Raw genomic sequence first — 20,102 nt, forward strand, 5'->3', positions numbered from 1 at the left:
GGGGGGTTTCTCGGGTCAGTCTGAGGCCAAAGACGAGAGTACTTCCGCTGATGGCGCCGCGGTTGGCGTCCCGTCCTAAGTCCTGACTAGCCTAACCTATGCAAAGACATGAGCAAATTGAAGAGGCTGACGATCATGGTCTACAAAGGATGTCTGTCTCAATTTACTGGGGTCGTCTTCGCCTTCCAGAAGCACGAGTCCAGTCAGAGAAATGACCTAAAGAAAGCAAGGCAAAAGGGGCAGGAAACACGGGAAAATGCCCCCCTTGAATTCAGGTCCCACAAGAGTAGGCATCAGATTTGACCATGCCATCAGGACAGGACCAAATGCTCGTTCTTCAGGGGCAGGGCACTCATGGTCAATTTAGGAAGCGCAAGCAGCTATCCGAATTCCGATCCACCGCATCCATTCATCGAACATGGCCTCGTGATTCATGTGATTCTGCTCACTGATCTTTTTTTTTTTTAAAAGAAAGAGATTATGTTGTGTCATTTGTGTGAATAGTCATGCATCGTGAGACTGAGCCGGTCCCGTCGGCTAAGTGCCTAAGTTACGCGTATTATTTTTTTAATCAGGACAAATAAAATCCATCGTGTGATAAACGAGACCCACGAGGTCACGAGACACAAGATCCTTTTTATACTTAGGCAAGTCTTATAAGAAGTTTCATAAACATTAAATAACATACTACCTCTATCTCAAAATATAACAACTTTTTGACTTAATCAAAGTCAAATATTTTCAACTTTGACCAATAATACCTCCAAAACTAATTATTTTAAATAGAAAAGGTTACATATTAGTTGGTTTCATTACAAATAAGCTAATTTCAACTTTATGCTGTCAATCTTATATTTCTTTTTACCATCTACGGTTAAAGTTTAAAATGTTTGATTTGAAGAAAATTTAAAAATAGCTATATTAAGGGACGAAGGTAGTACTATATCAACATTTTTGCTGGCTTGATAGTATCATTATGAGAGATAAGAAAGAGTTTTATGAGATGAGAGAGGAGTTTCATCCCCATAAATTCAACTCAGGCATAGTTACCAAGTTCTTTCAACTCAGACAAAAAATAATCCATTTGAGCAAAAGGAAGAGGCTTTATTTCTTCTTATTTCCTACCTTGATGTGTAGTATATTGTTGTTAATAACAAAAGGAACATCATCCCCAAATTCATAACCAGGGGGAAATTAATCAATAAAAACTAAATAACTTTACCCCTCCCTCCATCCAAATGTACATCGTCTACCCACTCCTACCCCATGCAAAAATATTGGCTCCTACTCACATCCTCATGTACACTTCCTGCGTTGACCCTATAGCTAGCTACTCTTTCTAGCACCAGCTCCAAACTCAACTGCTTCTCCTTTTGTATTTACATGGCAAATAATTGTGTAACTATATATATCTGTCGATGGATCCGTGTTGTCACGACGACACCTGCGGCTCCTGGGGCGAATCGGCATGGTGAACCTGCGTGCTGTTGAGGCGGCGGAGCACCGCCGCGTCGCGGCGCGCCGACACGCCGACGCCGGTGGAGCGCACGGAGAACTGGCGCAGGGCTTGGCTGAACTCGACGTCGGCGCTGCTCTCCGGGTCGGGGTGCGCCCTCTCCCTGTGGCGCAGCCACTGGATCTGGTTGTGGTAGTCCGGGAAGAACCACAACTTGGCCACGGCGAAGGTGAAGTAGGGGACGAGCGCGGCGATGGACACCAGCAGGGTGACCACCCAGTAGGCCGGCGCGCCGGCGAGCGCACCGGCGAACACCTTGTAGTAGGTGGTCGAGAAGGTTGGCGTGATGGCGCCGTAGCCGGCGAGGAACACGTACCACAGGGCGATGCCGGCCCAGATGCAGGCGTGCTGGACCAGGGTGAAGTAGCTCAGCGTGATCACCATCTGGAGGTTGACGGCCCACACGACGCACGTGTAGGCCGTCGCGCCGAGGGTGGCCTGGTCGACCACCTCCCCGCCCCGCCGGAACGCCTGGTGCTGCAGCGACGCCGTGCTGAGGAAGAAGATGACCACAGCGCTGGCGACGCCGTACGCCATCCACCCGATGATCCGCCGCCACCGGAACAGCAGGTTCTGGGGGCCCTCCTGGTACAGCATCGGGAACTGATGCATCGCCATTACAGCAAGAGGTCAGCAAGGATGACGAGTTGTCGACGATCAGTTGTATACTATTATTTTGTACGGACTTGCAGTGATCGACCAAAACAGATGGCATAGATCAGGTGGTGGTTACCATACCTTGAGACAGAAGCGAGCAGAAACGTCCTGGTCGAAGACGCCCATGGCGATCACAGGGAGCGAGGTGAAGAAGACGTTGTAGCACGCCATTGCCCAGTCGTTGTAGAAAGCCTGGCCTGAAAACGATGTGTACGCCTCGTACAGGAACAGGGTCACACCGAACGTGATGTTCTTGTAGAAGAAGTAGCATATCTGCGGGTTCCAGCAAAATGAAGCACAGTCAGTGGTTCATCCAGCCAATTCACAAGTAGCATTATTATTCATTCGAGACTAAAGACGCGCACCATTGATGAGATCCTGCTGTAGCACCAGTGCCCGTGCACAAGTAGCAGACGCTCCAGGAAGCGGAACTGGGCGATGGAAACATCGCTCGCCATGACAGCCTGATGAGCAATAACAGAGCTGGTTAGAATGGGCCTTCACAAGATTTCCATTTGGAGTTGAAATTTGGTGAGTGTGAGTGAGTAGCAACAACAAACCTGCATTCCTTCAGCACCACTGATCCCAACCCCAATATCTGCCTCCTGAATCATGCCGACATCGTTCGCGCCATCACCGATTGCCAATGTGACTTTACCGGTGCCGGTTTTCACAAGCCTAGTCACCTGCATCACCAATAAAAGTGGCAATTTATTTAGAACAGAAATACTTTTCACGCAAAAAGAGAGAGAAAAAAAACTGAGATGCAGTTGAGCTTACAAGTGCTTTCTGCTTGGGTGACGAGCGGCAGCAAATGACCGATCCACAACCAATTGCAAGATCAAGGAACGTGCCCTTTGTGTCGTCCTCCAGTGCATATGTAAGCGACTTCCCGTCAATAATCAAGGCAAAGGTTTCACCAGCAGATGCATTTGCAAGTTTCTTTCCCTCATTTATTTGTTGCACCACACTATCCTTTGATGCCTGCAATATAGCAGAAGATTGACAGATTTTTTTTTCTTTTACAATAGATTGACAAAATTACTATTCTCAAACATACTCTACAGCAAAAACGAAAATGCACCAATACATAGTCTCATCTGTGTGTTGCGTAAAACTTTACTAATTATAACAGGTAGTAGTAGTGGTACCTTTGTTATGGCAGCCTTGTCACTACCTTTCTCCAATGCAATTATATCTGCTGTCTCAAGAGTAATGATTATTTGCTTCATTCCCTGTCTTAATAAACTGCAAGCATATCTGCGAAACAGAAGTATTGTATTTTAAGTTCGCGAAATTTACTAAGTATTTTTTTTGTCATCAGCACCAGAACTGTCACGAGAGATGGCATACCCAATGTTGATGGCGGTCTCCATCTTGTCGCCTGTTAGCACCCATATCTTGATGCCAGCTTGAGCAAGTTTGTCAACACATTGAGGCACCTAGAGAAAGGAATAAATATGAGCAAACCAAAAAGACTTCTTAGATTCTCACAGATTAGCACATGGAAGAAGATTTTCTCACCCCCTTCTGTAGCTTATCCTCAACAGCGGTAGCACCAAGAAGGATAAGATCCCTCTCAAGCAAATCTGCAGCCTCTTCAATCTTTTCATCTCTATCACTGCTGATAGAATTCTTAGCTTCTGTGAACTTCCTATCAAAATATGCATACTCATCCTCCTCAAGCTCACGGTATGCGAGAACCAGTGTTCTCAAACCGGCATCAGCGTATTCATTTATGTGCTGTTGGGTTACTTCTCTATATGCACTCTGAGAACCTGATAGCCTTTCAAACATTACACTGCATATATCGAGATCAAGTCAAGAGAGAGACATTGCATAAAAGGAGATCAGAAATTGATGCATCCTGGTATCAGCTTGCAGTATTTAGCTCATCCCAGTAGATTACTGAACAGAGAACAGAACATACCTGTCAGCACCCTTACTGAACAGAATTATTTTCCCCTCCTCATTTTTAACTATTACTGACATCCGCTTCCGAGCACTGTTGAACTCAAGTACATTCAAGATCCTATACGACCTGCCAAAGAAAATTGTAAACGTAAGTTTTGCATGACAAAAGTTTTGTGTCACTCCTAATTCCTAAACTTTTTCCAGGAAAACTAAAACAAAGTTCAAGCTCATACCTGTCAACTTGTTTTCCGGACACAGGATCTAGCTCGTGTAGAAAAACACTTGTCTGAGTCCGTTGGTAAAATATGAAACCGAGTTCCTTCGCTGCTACAACAAAGGCTGCCTCATCGGGAGACTCTGCTTCGTATGAGATCTTCCCTGATTCTTCGTCAACTTCAGGTATGCATGTGTGACAGACCGCCAACAACCGGAGGAACATCTCGATGACATCAGAGTGGGGTTGGTTAACCCAGTTACCCTCCATGACACGCTCATCCCTGAAATTAAACCCTTTGACTGCAGCTTTCCCCTCAGGCTGAAAATACTGAATGCCATTGTCCATGTCGGCGATCAACGGGGCGCCTTTCCTCTTTGCCATTGCTCTCTCGACCTCCGTTACACCACGGCCATACGCGGTCCCCGCAATCGAACACTTGATGAACTCCATGGAGTTGCAGGTCAGGGTCCCCGTTTTATCTGTGAGGATGGTGTCGACTTGGCCCAGCTCCTCATTCAAGTTGGAGGTTCTGGCATGAGCCGGCGTGTCGCTCTCCTCGTGGTACATGTGGATGTCCCGGTTGATGAAGAGCGCCTGCAAGAGCTTGACAATCTCGATGGAGATGTAGAGGGAGATTGGGATGAAGTAGCTGTAGAGCTGCATGGCCGTCAGGAAGTGGAGTAGTGCTGCAACAGCCGGCCTGTTTGGGTCGAAGTATATGTCAGTGTCATCAGGCCTAAGGTACCATCTCTTCATCTTGCCATCTCGCAAGTCCTTCCTAGTCGCGATGCCGAAGAAAATGGAGCCGACGACTGCGATGAGGACGAGCGAGAAGAGGAGGAGGTAGATGATCCGGTCCATCTTCCTCTCGATGTTGCTTCTCTTGGAGGGGACCTTCATGGCGTTCTGCATGACCTTGGTGTCATGGCCCGTGAAGATGACGGCGCCATACACGAATTCGGTGTTGCGAAGCTTGGAGTCCCTGAGGAGGAGCTGCTGAGGCGAGAGGGGGTGCTGCTGCGGCTGCTGGTCCTGGTCCTGGATCTCGATGTTGCCGACGAACGAGTAGAGGTGCGCGTTGGGGTCCTCGCACCTGATGACAGCCCCGAAGCCGCGGAAGCTCTCGTCGTCCGGCAGCGAGCTGGAGGTGACCTCCAGGGACTGCTTGAGCTTGAGGTTGGTCTCGCCGTCGAGGTTCATGGTCTCGACATAGCAGATGGCGTCCTCGTAGCTGGAGGAGAGCAGGACGAGGTCGGCCGGGAAGAAGGCATCTTTTTCGACCTTGATGATGTCGCCGACGCGGATGTCCTTCCACTTGGCGTCGCGGAAGGCGCCGTCCTGGAAGACCTTAGTACTCCTGTTGTTCACCTCGGTGTCCTGGCCGGAAGAAATTTCATCGACGGTGAGGTGAGTGGTTACTGCTGGTTCGTGTTTGAAGTCTGAAGCGATCGACAAGCTAGTAGGAGTAGTAGTAGACTAGATGGTTACCTGCTGATTCCTCCTCCAGTCCTCGACGGCCTCCTTGAGCATGGTGGCGACGATGACGATGATGAGCGGCGCGATGGCGCTGGCGGAGCTGTAGGCGGCGAGGGGGCTGTAGGCGATGCCGGCGGAGACGAGGAAGTAGACATTGGCGACGCGGCGGAACTGCTCGAAGAGGGACTTGGGGAGGAAGGTGAGCAGGTTGTACTTGGTGGTGGAGATGGAGTTGCTGGAGCTGGCGGCGAGGAGCTGCTCCGCAGAAGGAGGCTGCCCCTGCTGCTGCTGCTGCTGCTGCTGCTGCAGGCGGAGGGCGGCGTCGCCGGCGTTGACCACCCGCGAGAATCCCGGGCCCCCGATCCTGGACCCGCCGTCGTCGTCGGCGACGCTGGGCCTCCGGCCGCACGCGAAGCTGTAGAGCCTGCTGAGGCGCAGCGCGGCCCTCCGGCGGCTCCTCCGCCGCCGCCGCCTGTCGGGGTTGGGGTCGTCCCCTTGGTCGCCGGCCATTGCACGTCTCCGATTACTTGGAGGCCGGCGGCAGAGCTCTATCCTACTGTCCTCCTGCTAGCAAGAAGAAGGATTGGAGGAGGGAAAGAAAGAATGAAACAAATTAAGCTCCAGGCCGCAGCCTGCCCGCCGGACCAATTTATTTGGCTGTGTCGTCTATGGTGTGTATGCCTGTTGGCCTGCTTGCTTCTTCCCTGGAAAGCTCCGCGCGGAAGCTAAGAAATGGAGCGCCCCAGGCCAGGCAGCCGCGTTGGGGGCCAAGGGCTGGCAAGCAAGCAAGCCAGGGGGGAGGGAGACCGGATCAAACCAAGCCAGGCCAGTAGTGCAGGCTGGCCGGCTCGGTGGTTTGGTCCGGTCCGGGTCCGGCGGCTAGTCCTAGAAGGAGGTCTGGTTCTGGTGGCGCCGCGAAGCTGGAGAGGGCAGGTGGAGTTGGAATCTCGTGCTCGCCGGTCGTCGCCGCGGGGGACGGCGTTCTATGTCTATGTGCATGGTTGCCTTGCCTCCTCATTTCCCCTGTTTCCTTCTCTCTGTTTCTCTCCTTGGTTGCCAAGAAATTCCTCCTCTTCTTGGCCTCCTTGCCTGAATGATGTGACGGCTCTCTCCCTCTCCCTCCTCTAGTTTTCTAGATGATGCTGGGCCAAGATTCTGTTTAGTTTTCAAAAAATTTCGTGAGCTACAGTAACTTCGAACATTTGACCACTAATTAGGAGTATTAAATGTGGATGACTGACAAAACTCATTCCATAACCTCTGGGTGAAATCGAGAGACAAATCTAATAAACCTAATTATGCAATGATTAGACAGTATTGTTCCACAATAAACAACCTATAAAAATAAATTAATTAGGCTTAATAGATTCGTCTCGCGATTTTCCGTCCATTCGTGTAATTAGTTTTATAATTAGTCTACGTTTAACGCTTTTAATTAGTGTTGCAAATATTGCCAAAAATTTTTTGCCCAAAAATGTTAAATTTTGATGTTGTTGTTAAAAAATGTTAAATTTGATGTGAACAGGAAAATTAGTAATAACGATAATAGAGCGTATACATATACACAGCACTACTAGCTAGCAGTCTAGCACCCGAGTCGTCAAGCGTGGCGACCGCTGAAAATTCTGCACGCGTGCCTTTGCGTCAACAAGCTCCCATTTTGAGTCAAATTCTGTAACGTGTTGGAGATTACCGTCTGCTTGTTACCCTCTGTTTCCTGAGGCCTGAGCACGTCTTGACCTCCGCACCAAATCCGTTGGAACCTCCTTGTCAAGAAAAAAAAATTCCATTAGAACCTTCCCGAGATCTCTTTTTCACGCATATGCACACTATTCACTACGCTTCAAATTGTAACTCGTTTATAGGAGGAGCTTTGTTCTAGTCAAACTTCTCTAATTTTGACCAAATTTGAAAAATACACAAAAATATCTTCAACATCAAGCCAGATATCTACATAGGCCAAAAATATAACACATTTGTTTCATGTTGTATAAACTCGGTAAAAGTTAGATAAGTGGAAGCAGCATAAAGTTAAAACGACCTACTATTTGGAACTGATGGAGTAGTAGAAATTCCTCCTCAAATCTTCTTGGGGTTGTATGCATTCCTATTATAAGACTATACATATACACGCTTCTAGAACGAAAAAAAGAAAGAAATAAAGTCCATCTACCTATACGGACTTTATTTGCCACAAGCATGTACGTCTGGTGCAGAAATGTACTCATCAAAATTTTGGACCTTTCATTCGCTACTAATCAACACGCAAATACTCTTCATATTTACACAGATACATATAGTCAACCTGCACATGTAATCGCATCGGTTTACTCCCAATATACCAACTTTCCTTTTAAAAAAACATGGGAAAGAGTTTACTGCTTTCCTGGATTAACTTAATAGCCAGACTTGTACACGAAGTAGTGAATCTTGAGTTTCAGTTTCACAAGTGCCTCTCCTCGGAATTAGAGCTGCCTAGCAAGATACCTTCACATGGTCCACGTCGAACGGTTCAGTCTTATCTTCCAAAAAAAAAGCCTTCAGTCTACTCCTCTTTCATTTTTTTTATCTTCGAAGAGGAAGAAGAAAATGTTTTCTAGCATGCCATGCAGATTGTTCAACTGAAGGATCAATCCTCTGCATACGTGCATTGATCTGTCCGCACTAATTAGGCCATGATATTCATTTTCTATTTTTTTTCGCCTTCTTTGCAGCTTCTAGAAGGTCTCGTGTTCTTTTGCTCCCTGCTTCTTTCCATTCCCACTGAGATGAGAATCATACCGAAGTTGTCCATTCATTGAGCAGCTGAATATAGCTGTATTAAATATTAATAAACATAACAACATAGTATACTTTTTTGTGTGAGGAATATAATAGTATACATTAAGATGACAGAACCCTAGGTTTGTAATTTCATCTAGCATTGCACAAGATCAAAAAGGTGGAGTCAACCGCTTGCTTTTCCATCCACCTGTCGTCCTAATCTTCTAGACCAATACAAGTCGTGTTTCGAGATTTGCCACCAGAAGATAGCCTCCGATCACGTGGGTACCAAACAGTTCAATGCAGTTTGCACAGCAAGTGCTATTAAATTACAAGCAAACTTTTTTAGGTTAAATAATGCTCAAAATCTGTGTTTCATGTGATTCATTTGTACCCGAGACGAGCTTAGCTTAGACAAGAATTTCAACAAAAATTAAAAAAACCAATGTCAAACAGGACGCAATCAATGCTAGCAGATACAGAGTTCATCCACTCTGTTCGGCAGCTCCAGCAGCCTCCAGCCCAACAGTGTTTTCCTCTCACATCGCTCCAGCACTAGCTTCCAGCCACCAGCCAGCCAACAGTATTTTTCTCTCACACCACTCCAGCCACCAGCTCCAGCTCCAGCCCAGCGAACAGAGTGATCATCAACTAACGCATATAGCTGCTAACAATCCAGTTAAATTATTTTAAGTATAAATCAGCCGGCGATCCAGTGATGCATATGGATGCTGGCGAGATATTATGTATATGGATGAGCTACGATTACGGCCACATGGGAGAAGCCGAGCACGGTGGTTGAATACATACCATCAGCTTCGCCTTGCTCTTTGTCAGCATGCATAAGCGCTGACGAAACATGTGATCTGCATTGTCAGGGGAAAAAAATGTATCAGATTTCAAGTTTTTTAGACTACTATTCTATGCCTGGGTAGTGGTACCTGGCTACCTGCTAGTTTCTTGATCTAGTGCTCGATCCGGGGAGGATTAAAAAAAATAAGTCATGAACTCATGATCGATGCCGAGTACCAGATCTTTTTTTTTTTAATTCTCAATGCAGGACAAGAGAGAAAAAGTCAAAAAGTGCGTATTGGGTTAGTTGGCATCTCTCCCTCCCCACAAATGGAGTCAGTAGCCACGATTGAAGGGTTCTGCCAGAGTTTGACCAGGAAACAAGACAGAATTCCAAAGAAACTTCTCCCAATCTTTTCCGCGGCTAGCATTGATCATGTGCTCTCTTCATTCTCAGAATTCAGACCAGCCAAAACTTAGCTTTGCTCGCCATGGGCACACCAATCCATCTGGAACCCTCAAACCCATACTAGTACTCATGTTTAGCTAAACATGATACTAATGATAGTATAGCACTATCTGGATTATGGCACAATGCATGATCCAGTTAGGGAACTATGATGGAGGGCGCACCATGTACGCTAATAAGAAAGCTTCCAAAGCTAGGCTATCCTCGGAAAATAAACTGGAGTCTGGAACTGAGGCCAACCAATGAAACAAACTACTAGAACAAATTGGGAACACATACAGCCACCAACTGCCCGTTTGTTGTCTATGTAAGCTTCATGTCAACTTATGCACATGCTACAACAAAAGGAACAGCCAGGTCTAAACTGATTCACATGAGACACGAATGAAGATTTGTTCTCATCATTGTTCCACCGTAGCAGCCACATAGTCTATATAGGCCAAGATTAATTTGAATACACCTTCAGTTGCATTGTTAATTAGTCCAACATATGTACCCCCACAACAGAATATCCACCTAAAACCACAGGATTGATTAATCTGGCTAGCTAACACTGACTACGCTCCTAGACGGAGACCAAAAAATCCAGTGAACAAATAAGAGGTTAGCAAAAAGTGATCTCAAAACCTTCGTTTGGTTGGCAATTCGAAATCGCTGTTGGACAGCGGACCAGCTGCAAAAAAGATGCCTCCCTCATCTGGAGCGCTGCCCTCTTTGCAACCAAGAAGAGGAAAATGTTCAGCACATTCTCACCTCTTGTGTTTTCGCGCGTCAATTCTGGTTTGGTGTCCTGCAGCCTCTAAACTTATCCCACCTGACGCCAGGTAGTAGCATTGGCTCCTTTGCTGATTGGTGGAGAAGGTCTTGGAAGAAACTACAGAAGCAACATAGGAAGGGCTTCAACTCCCTATGCATTCTCGGAGCTTGGATAATATGGAAACACAGGAATGCATGTGTCTTTGATGGGATGGCCCCAAATCTGCAGCGGGCACTCCAGGATTTCAAGGATGAATCCCTGCTTTGGAGGTTTGCTGGGGCTAAGGGGCTTGCTGCCCTGTACCCGGGTAGGATAGTTGAGCAAGTTTAGGTTTTTAGGTGTTGTGTGGTCAAGTCCTAGGTTCATCCTTTCTTTGTAACAGTTCTCCCTGGTTTTGGTAGCCCTCACTCTGGTCCAAGGTGACATGCTGGCTATTGTAATTGGACCACCTGCGTATCGAGAAAAAAAAAGTGATCTCACCGCGTATACAGCCATCATTCAGTTAAGTTTTGTAGTTTTAGTAGCCTTGTCGATTCCATGTGGCAGCCTTTAAAGTCACTTATGTAGACCCAGGAAAGAAGAAAGAAATTGGAGCTCACCTCTGTAAGAATTGCAAGCAGTGTATTTCTGTTAGATACGGCATTGGGGAATATGGGTATTCTCAGACAAAAAGAAAAATAATTGCAAGATGGGAAAAATAAAGAAAGCACAATAAAAAAAAGATGCAATGGGTACAAATTGAAAGTTTTAAAGCAACATATTAGAACACTGATATTGTTCCATGTAACAAAGAGCATTAGCTGCAACATGCCAAATGCTTGATAAAAGGCACATGTATTGCTCAAGGTAATGGAAACTTGGGATGGTGCACACACAGGAAACATATTGTGGGACCATTTCTTTGGAGTTGCTTCCTATTCCCAACAAACTCTAAACAGTCTGTGGGAGTGAAGGGCTCGTATGCCTAAAGTGGGATTACCCCACAGGGAGAAATTAATGCCCATCTTCTGAGACAAATAGGTTCCTCCTATATTGACCATGCAAGGTTGTCTGATTGTGCATCTGTGGTTTTCTCCTGCAAGGGTTTTCCCATTAAAATAGGTGTATCTCCTTGTTCTTGTTCACCTTGGACTGATGCACCCATCGATTGATAGGAGCAACAGAAAATTTAACCATCAGAACTGAAAACAAGTAGATTAATGGAAATTGTGCAGAGTATTGATACACAGTAAAGATGGACCAGAAAAGCGACATCTACACCGACGGTATGGTGTTGATGGGGGCTGATCACGCGGCAGCTAGCCGTGGGGTCCCAGTTCAGGGAGGGGCAGGGCATTGTAGGCTGGGTGTAGAACAAGTTCTGGATCAGAAAAATTGAAAATGTACATATCTGATTATAATAAGTGTAGCCTGAACAGTTTCAAAAAAAAAAGTATAGCCTGAACATATGAGGCGATCTATCCTCTCTGTTTTGCATTGCCCTGAAATGAAAACAAAAAAACAATTGGCCCGCAAGCAATAACCTTAGCTTACTTTGAATGGACTAGAATGCTAGATTATTGAACTACAAACTTTGCTTGTACTGGACATGGATGATGGTCAGCGTCTCATTGTTTTTGAAATTTTCTTCAGGTTTGCCAGGGTAACCAGACCAGGTCAATGGAAAGTTGACGGAAATTCATTTTCTTGACTGGAAAATTCAGTTAATGGAACAAAAGAGTCTTAAATCAAGAAATTAGTTGGTTTTCATGTGATGATAGCCCTCCTGCTCAAACATGGGATCAACAAGAGAGCACCATTGGCTACAGCAAATCCACCTAGAATCTGATGGTAGATTTGCTTTTCCTATGTGTATATCTTGCAGCTAACTGATATTTCGGAGGATGAGATATAAGTTAGGTCTGGCCTGAAACATTAAACCAATACCTCTTAACAACGAACAAATTTACCAAGATGCCTATTGAGAAAAGCTTGCAAAAACATAGATGCAAGGAGGAAGGAGGTGGTTGCATTAAGTTCTAGCAGGAGGAATATTTTATATTGTGATTTGTGACTCTTATCACCGATAGACGTAAGTTAATCCACACCATGTAAAGTTGTAAACCCACAATCTAATGCCAACCCATAACGGTATCAAGGCCTTTCAATACGCCAAAAGAATCTGCAAGGATGGTTCTGACCAGTTGAGACTTGGGGGCATGAATAGTATTTGCCATGACTAATACTTCCACATGACTATGTTTCCAAAAAAAAAATCATTTTCCTCAGCAAAAGTAATGGTGAAATACATGAGTTAGAGACTTTCCAAAATCCAAAATATCAAGTGAAAAAGATGGGTAGTAATTATTTTAGTTGGCTCAAATTTTCTATGCCGGTTGCAAGGCCCAGGCATTTAACTAATGAAAACCCCAAAACTGAAATATAGATCTTGGTCTAAAAGTCCCCTAAAACCGGCAAACTTACCAAATCATCACTATTACATAGTATATTCCTAAGAGAACAAGCTACGCATGTTTCATAGACTCACATTGATGCCCAGCACCAGCCACTCAGTTGTCGCCACAAGTTGCCAATCCAAGTTTGGAAATTTGGTTCATAAGTGTTGGACTGAGGATAAAAACCCCCACCCCTCCCACTATAACACCTGGGTTTTATGGTCGGATTGGCTAGGTGGGGCGCTCTAACTTGGTACCAGAGCCGAGGTCCTGGGTTCGATCCCTCCCGGCCACGCAATTTCCGCTGCGCGATTTCCCCTGCGTCTCTCGTGTGCTGAGACCTGCTGCGGGCTACGCCGGGCACTAGAACCTGCTGCGGGCTACGCCGGGCTCGCACGCCGTAGGGGGAATGTTGGACTGAGGATAAAAACCCCCACCCCTCCCACTATAACACCTGGGTTTTATGGTCGGGTTGGCTAGGTGGGGCGCTCTAACTATAAGCACAAGTGTGGCAAGATTTATTTCATGCCACAAGATCCAGCGTATCAGTGACTCATATAAAGTGTGGCCCTCTTGCTAGCCAAAGTGTATTGTTGATTTTGATGATCAGAAAAAATCAAGTTGGCCAAAGAAGAAAAGCATTAAGCTTTTGCAGCTTTCTTATATGAAAAAAGAAGGTTCTTTATCCAGATAGCATATAACATGTACATGAAAGAACATCAGACGACCGTAAAGATAGTTCATACAGTAGTGTTGTTGCTTCAAAGCATGGTAGTACTATGCGCCATGTGAAGACATACTGGAGCAAAGAAAAGGGAATGCGCATACCATCAAAATGCATCGCTCCAATGGTCTTGTTTCTTGGCCTTGAATTCAAAAGACTCCTATCAGATGAAGTTATCTGCATTAGGACCATTGAAAGTCACATTAAAGAACCCAAAATGCCAATGGTACCAAGAATGTATCCCAGACCACTAGAGGGGTAAAATGCAGCAAATTTATCTTTAGAATAAGAGAAAATGTACCAACAACAATTTCTGCTCGCTTATCCAACATTTCAGCAGGCAACATTTCTTCCATCCCCAGTTGATCTGGGTAAAAAGAAAAGGAAAACTTGCAGTAAATATTGTTGACAGATAAAAGGTGTAGAATCACGAATACTTCAATCCCCTCCATTTACTGTCAAGACACAAAGAAATATGCCATAGGAGGGAGTGTGGCTCGTATACCTGCTCACGGCGAAGGCAACTAATTAGACCGGGACGACCGAGCTGCCGTTTGACTCACCAAGGAGAAGACTGCACCAGCTGTACGATGACGGTGATCAGAGAACATCCAGGGCTCCAGGCGAGGCGCGGGAAATGAATTTGGAGCCTCTCCGTCGCCGCGCCGTTATGGTTCCGGGGAATCGGGGGGAACCTCCGTCGACGGCGGCTAAGGACGCTAGCTATCTTGCACCACTGGGGGACCTCGAAAGTGGCCATTGCAGACTGGAGCAAGATGCCATGGGGCGCCGTGACGGCAGGCGAAGCAGTAGCGGCAGGAGCGAGAGAGCAGGCAGCGAAGGGCGGGAGCGAGCGGCGGCGAACGGGAGATGGAGCGGCGAACCTTTTTTCAGACAAAATTAGATAAAATTGATGCTTCCTAATTTAATATTTAATTCTCTATTTAATTTGTGTTGAACTTTTATTACTAAGACCCTATCCCGCGTCGTAGTATTATACTCCTAGTAGATGTAGACTTTACAATAAGCGAAGTAGTTAAGATAGATCTATCGTTCTATTATTTTTACATAGGTGTTATAGTCTGTAATCTAATGATGCACTTAGTATATATTTATACCATTTAATTGTTAGGCAAAATTAAATCTGTGACATTGAAAGATCCCCGTTTCAAAACTACCATCGAATCATCTTGATACTCCCTCCGTCTCTAAATAACTGTCGCTTTCGCTTCTCAAAAAATAACTTTGATTAATTTTATATTAAAAAATATTAACATTTATGATACATAATTAATGTCATTAGATAGATCTTTTAATATATTATTTTAATAAATTTATTTAAAAATACAAATATTATATGTTTTTCTACAAATCAAATCAAATTTGTGACACGCACACTAACATACTTAAAAAAGACAGAGGGAGTACACATTAATACCATCGAAAAAAGACAGAGGGAGTACACATTAATACCATCGAAAGACCACTCAGTTCGCAAATATACCATTCCGGTGACTTCCGTTAGCATTTCCCAAATTTTTAATTTTCTTTAATCCAGCAAGCCATGGGAAATGACTTGTTTGCCCTCGCCTCCCCATCCGCCGTGGCTTCGAAGCCAGTCGCCGCCGCCCGCCGCCCTGGCCCTTGCTGCTGTTGCTCCCGCCGCCGGCAGCCTGCTGACCCACCGCCGCTGAACCTGCTCCCGCCACCGGCCGCTGCTGCACCCTGCTGCTCCACCCTGCTGGTGCTCACGCTCCACCCTGCAACAGCCCGCCCTCCCCATGGTTGCTCTGGATCTGAGGCCTTTTCAGTGAGATGGATGCTGCAGAGGCAACCGACGGGTAAGATTCGAATCCAGTTTTCCTTGCCTTAGCTTGTTATCTTGCATGAAGAAATTCGTTTTCAATTTTGGTGTGCTGCATCATTTTGTTTCCAAAACAGCTGAATTCCATCATTCCATACAGAATAGGTCCCTACATAGAACTACTCCAATGGCAATTACAGGTCCTTCTGTTTGCAGTCACCTGCGCCGAGGCTTCTTCTCCGTAGGGGCTTCCCTGCTCGCGGCTCTCTCACCTATGGCGCGGCAGCCGGCTCTCCCTCGCTCCTCTCCCTGCGCGCCGCGGGCTCCCTCGCACATCGCCCTACGCGCAATGCCCTTCCCAGCGGCGCGCGGCAGGTGGAGAAGGCGCGGGGTGTCGCAGTGGCCCGCGGAGCCGATTGGGGCCGCCGCGGATGCCCAAGCAGGTCGAGGACGGTGGCCGGCGGAGCGCGGTGGCCGGTGGTGCCCGGCGGCCGCCGGAGGTGGGAGCCTTGGGGAAGGGAGGCTTGGGTGAGGGAGTCGTCGGTGGAGGATGGTGGCCGGCCGAGCGCAGTGGTCGGCGGAGCGCGGTGGCCGGCGGTGGGCGGTGGCCGCCGAAGGTGGGACCGTGGTCCGTGGGAGCCTTGGGGGAGGGAGGCGTCGGTTTGAGCATGGGCCCGCAAAAGCTACGTTACCCAATACTCCCTCCTTCCCCGTTTATAAGGCATGGTGGAACATGACACGGTCTTCTAAACAACACTTTAACCATTTATTTATCATATATTATATCACTTTTGATTATAAACTTATAATCATTGTAAAATATATTTGATTATGAATCCAATCATATGAAATTTGCATTATAAAAATAAAAATTTAATAGTCAAATTATTGGTCAAAGATGACAAGGTTTGAATCTTGATATACGTGTATGCCTTATAAACAGGGAAGGAGGGAGTACTTCAGAGGAGGTGCTAATTAGCTATTCGATACGTATCGGATACCGATACGCGACAGATATATATCGGAGAAGTATCCGTAAAAAAATAAATGAAACATAAATTGGATTCTTATTTGGATACATATCGGATACTCCATTGAATGTATCGTAGAGAGAGAGCAAAGGATTGATCGACCGATCCAGAGAAAAGAAAGGTTATATGGACTGTTAGGTGGTCTCTTGGGCTGAACTTTCTTAGTTTCTTCTTTTTTTTCTTTTCTATTAGTTTAGTGTACGTGCAGCACGAACGTATTTTAGAAAACATAATAAATAAAAAATTATATTAATAAAAAATAATAAACAATAATATAACAAAGGTATACACGGGCGACATATTTGTTAAAAATCCAATAAGCAATTTGAATTTGGCAACAACCAGTTTACATCACACATTAAAATTGTTTAATGACCAAATGCATAACCCATGCACATGATTCATCATGCCATGGAAACAAGTATCACCAATTCAGTAGGTCTCACATTCTTGTTCGTTACTGCACACGAACGGATATGAAAAATTAAGTAGCCAAAAGATTAATTAAGAATAATCCATTTATCACAAGAACGGATGCCTAATGTGACCGGAGTGCTTTCTTCAGCTTGCAACTTTGTCTGTAAACTCCAAATTTGTCCTCACCACATAATAAACTAACATGTATCAAATTTATATCTTAAGTAACATTTATTTTTCCCAAATACCACACAGAGTCTAACCTACTAATGATCCCCACCATCAATTAGCCTATAACAAAAGACTTTGTCACAGAAGTCTCTAACTAAAGTGAAGTACTTAAGCACAATATCATAAAAGGAGACCAGAGCCTCAATTTATGCAACTGGAACATGTGCAAGCAACAAAATCTACCCCTCAATAATTCCAGCAAAAATTCAAAAACTATTGAAAAAATGTGTTTCATGAATGGTACAGAGCGAGCAACAAAAGTTAGAGATTATAGATAACATATTAATTTATGCTACCAGCAAAGTTAGTCTCAAAATAATGTAAAGAACTAAAGATGGATATGAAAAGCTTACAACTGATGGATGAACTCCTCCCAAGGCAGTGTAAAGGGCAAGCTCACCAACAGGGATCCCCGACCCCTAAATAAATGCATATTATCACAATTAGCAGAAACATAAGAAATTGCTTGTCATCAATGAACAATATATAGAAGAAGATGCTACCTGAGGGATATATATTTCTTTTGACAAACTTTCCAAGGAAAAATCCAGTCACCACAACAACTGAAGCAAGGAATTGGATAATGAACATAACCTGTCTGTTTTAGAGTTTTCATTACTGGACACCACAAAACAGTGATCAGGAAATAACATTTTCTTTCAGTATCCTTGAGAAACTCTTGTATATAAGTTTACCTCAAATATATTGATTCAAGCATGTCACTTTCATTTTTATCACAACTTCCAGCAGAGTCATGTATCTTTATACTATTCTTATTTCGATAAAGTAGCAGATATTTCAATGTCGAAACTGAATATCGTGGACTGCACTGACCTCTCACATCCGGCAGGAATAAAATTAGAGATGAGCGGGTGGGGAGGTCATGGCGTTCTTGATGTCCGTGATGCGGCGAATCTTGTTTGTACCTTGTGCAGGAAGTGCCGGGGATGGACAGGTTCTGCTGGAGATGGAGTGTGCTGCAGGCACCAGAGCTCCGGGTACAAGAACACAGCAGAGAGAGAGAGGGAGAGGGAGAGAGAGAGAGAGAGAGAGAGAGAGAGAGAGAGAGAGAGAGAGAGAGAGAGAGAGAGAGAGGGTGGGCTGGGGCTGGGGCTGGGGAGAGGAGGGCGGCCCACCGACGCTGGAGATCAGTGCGCGTCGATGCTCCGCGCGCCATCGATGGGAAGGCGGCCGGCGACGCTCCCGTCTCGTCGCAGGGGATGGATGCGGTGGCGGAGATCCACCACGGAGATGAGCGTGTCGCGTGTGTGTGCAAATCATGCGGAGCGGAACCAGGCGGCCCGGCGACCGGCGCCACCCGCCGGGTCAGGTTACTCCACAGCGCATGCACCTCCCCACGCCTACGCCGCGCACGGCGCCGCTCTGCACCCGGGGCAGGAACCCGCGCGGCTCAGCCAGCGCCAAGTCCGGCGATTCGGGGGCGTCGGCGAGGTTCGACCCAGGCGGCGCGAGGTACCGAGGCGGCTGGGATGGATCGGGTGGGGGAGGGTACGGCCGGACGGGAGGCGTGCACAGGGAAGGAAAGGGAGAGAGGAGGCGTGATTGACGGGCGGGATTGAGCGCGGGTACGCGAGCGGGTAAGAAATTTTGACGGTGAAAAAAGTCAAGAAAAAATGGCAGAAGTATTTTGCTTCATATGGTTTTTTCATGTTCCAGAAAACTTTCTACCACTTTGGTGCTGCCAGGTGGGCCTCGTGTGAGGGGTACAGAGATGTTTTTTTTGGAAAGTGTTTTCAATTGTTTTGGTTCTTTATAGTGTAGATTTTCTTTTCCTACCATTAAAATGCATTAATACTTATTTTATAAAAATTACTAAAACATATCCGCGTATCGGGATTTTTTTTGGGAAAATGACATATCCCCGTATCCGTATCGGTCTGATACCGATACGCATATCCGTATCCGTGCTGCATAGCGCAAAAGCATGTGGCCATGGAACAGATATGATTCAGCACCAGGGGTAAAAACGTCTAGTTGTGTCCAATTTTTCTCCGTTAGGGCTCCTTTTGGACGGAATGGTATATTTGCGAACGGAGGGATCTTTCGATGGTATTAATGTGTACCGGGATGATTCGATAGTATTCTTCTGAAACGGAGATCTTTCGGTGTCACAGGTCCAATTTTGCCTAATTGTTATGACGCTATTATGTTAGTAGTATATTATTTGGTTATCGAAATGAAGGTATGATATTTATGGTTGTATTTATTGGGGTGGAAGAAGTAGTAAAATATTTAATATATTTGCAAACTCATAAGGTAATTAATAGGTGTAATGTTTTTTTTTAAAAAAATATGTTGCGTTATTGTTATTGTGGGGTCACATGGAAAGCTATAGAAGGACGGTATAATAATATTATATTTTTAGCAAAACAAGATATGATGTTCAACAAATTACGAAAATATTTTGAATTTATAATTTTGTTGTGTAGAAAAATTTTAAGTTTTGAAATTTTGAACAACTAAAGGCATGTATTTCGCATCGTGGGTTTGTAATTCATGCGGATTTTAGTTCATGCATCTAATAATTATTTTGGTCTTTGTATTGTCGTGACACATCATTTAAGTAGTATATTATTTTAGGTATCAAAATGGATCTGTGATATTTTTTGTTATATTATTGTGATCAAAGAAGGGGTAAAACTATTTATTAAGGGGGCAGAGTACAATTTGCTGGAAGTGGTGAAATGAGGTGACTTAGACTTATGATCATGTGCTAATTAATAGATTTGATGGTATTTTTTAAGAAAGTAGTAGTTATATTAAAATATTCCGTGTTTCGTAGAAGTAGCATGAGAGGCCATAGAAGATCAATGGTACGCTATTGTATTTTTAGACAAATAGGATCTTATATTGAACCAATTGGAGTAGAGAAGATTTA

The 20,102-nt window shown here is 45.2% G+C and overlaps 2 protein-coding genes across 12 annotated transcripts; both read right to left on the bottom strand.

Annotated features, from left to right (window-relative positions):
* Positions 1-1,083: 1,083 nt before the first annotated feature.
* On the bottom strand, positions 1,084-6,654 carry LOC120664381 (putative phospholipid-transporting ATPase 9). The gene is made up of 11 exons (XM_039943575.1): positions 5,793-6,654; positions 4,321-5,681; positions 4,104-4,214; positions 3,698-3,974; positions 3,527-3,615; positions 3,325-3,433; positions 2,954-3,157; positions 2,734-2,859; positions 2,539-2,637; positions 2,255-2,446; positions 1,084-2,119 (listed from the first exon to the last, which is right to left on the bottom strand). The coding sequence occupies exons 1-11, from the start codon at positions 6,288-6,290 to the stop codon at positions 1,433-1,435; spliced, it is 3,753 nt and encodes a 1,250-aa protein (XP_039799509.1). The 5' UTR covers positions 6,291-6,654; the 3' UTR covers positions 1,084-1,432.
* Positions 6,655-8,862: 2,208 nt separating this feature from the next.
* On the bottom strand, positions 8,863-18,781 carry LOC120664384. Of its 11 annotated transcripts, XM_039943580.1 has the most exons (8): positions 18,038-18,781; positions 17,707-17,801; positions 17,557-17,622; positions 14,284-15,542; positions 14,022-14,087; positions 13,825-13,897; positions 9,354-9,409; positions 8,863-9,207 (listed from the first exon to the last, which is right to left on the bottom strand). In XM_039943580.1, the coding sequence occupies exons 4-8, from the start codon at positions 14,329-14,331 to the stop codon at positions 9,013-9,015; spliced, it is 438 nt and encodes a 145-aa protein (XP_039799514.1). In that variant the 5' UTR covers positions 14,332-15,542; positions 17,557-17,622; positions 17,707-17,801; positions 18,038-18,781; the 3' UTR covers positions 8,863-9,012. The 11 variants fall into 11 exon arrangements, 4 of the variants coding, with proteins under 4 accessions (XP_039799514.1, XP_039799515.1, XP_039799512.1 ...); XM_039943581.1 differs by lacking the exon at positions 17,707-17,801; XM_039943578.1 differs by having other exon boundaries at positions 17,707-18,775.
* Between the last annotated feature and the right edge of the window lie 1,321 nt (positions 18,782-20,102).

The sequence above is a fragment of the Panicum virgatum genome, chromosome 3N (assembly GCF_016808335.1).
Source record: "Panicum virgatum strain AP13 chromosome 3N, P.virgatum_v5, whole genome shotgun sequence".
NCBI classification, from domain to species: Eukaryota; Viridiplantae; Streptophyta; class Magnoliopsida; order Poales; family Poaceae; genus Panicum; species Panicum virgatum.

Coding starts and splice junctions, on each gene's coding strand:
- LOC120664381 (XM_039943575.1), bottom strand. CDS start 6,290: ATGGCCGGCGACCAAGGGGACGACCCCAACCCCGACAGGCGGCGGCGG. Junction 5,682..5,792: donor ACTGGAGGAGGAATCAGCAG/GTAACCATCTAG, acceptor TCTTCCGGCCAG/GACACCGAGGTGAACAACAG. Junction 4,215..4,320: donor TCCGGAAAACAAGTTGACAG/GTATGAGCTTGA, acceptor TTTCTTTGGCAG/GTCGTATAGGATCTTGAATG.
- LOC120664384 (XM_039943581.1), bottom strand. CDS start 14,331: ATGTTCTCTGATCACCGTCATCGTACAGCTGGTGCAGTCTTCTCCTTG. Junction 14,088..14,283: donor CTGGTGCAGTCTTCTCCTTG/GTGAGTCAAACG, acceptor CTTTTTACCCAG/ATCAACTGGGGATGGAAGAA. Junction 13,898..14,021: donor GCGAGCAGAAATTGTTGTTG/GTACATTTTCTC, acceptor GTCCTAATGCAG/ATAACTTCATCTGATAGGAG.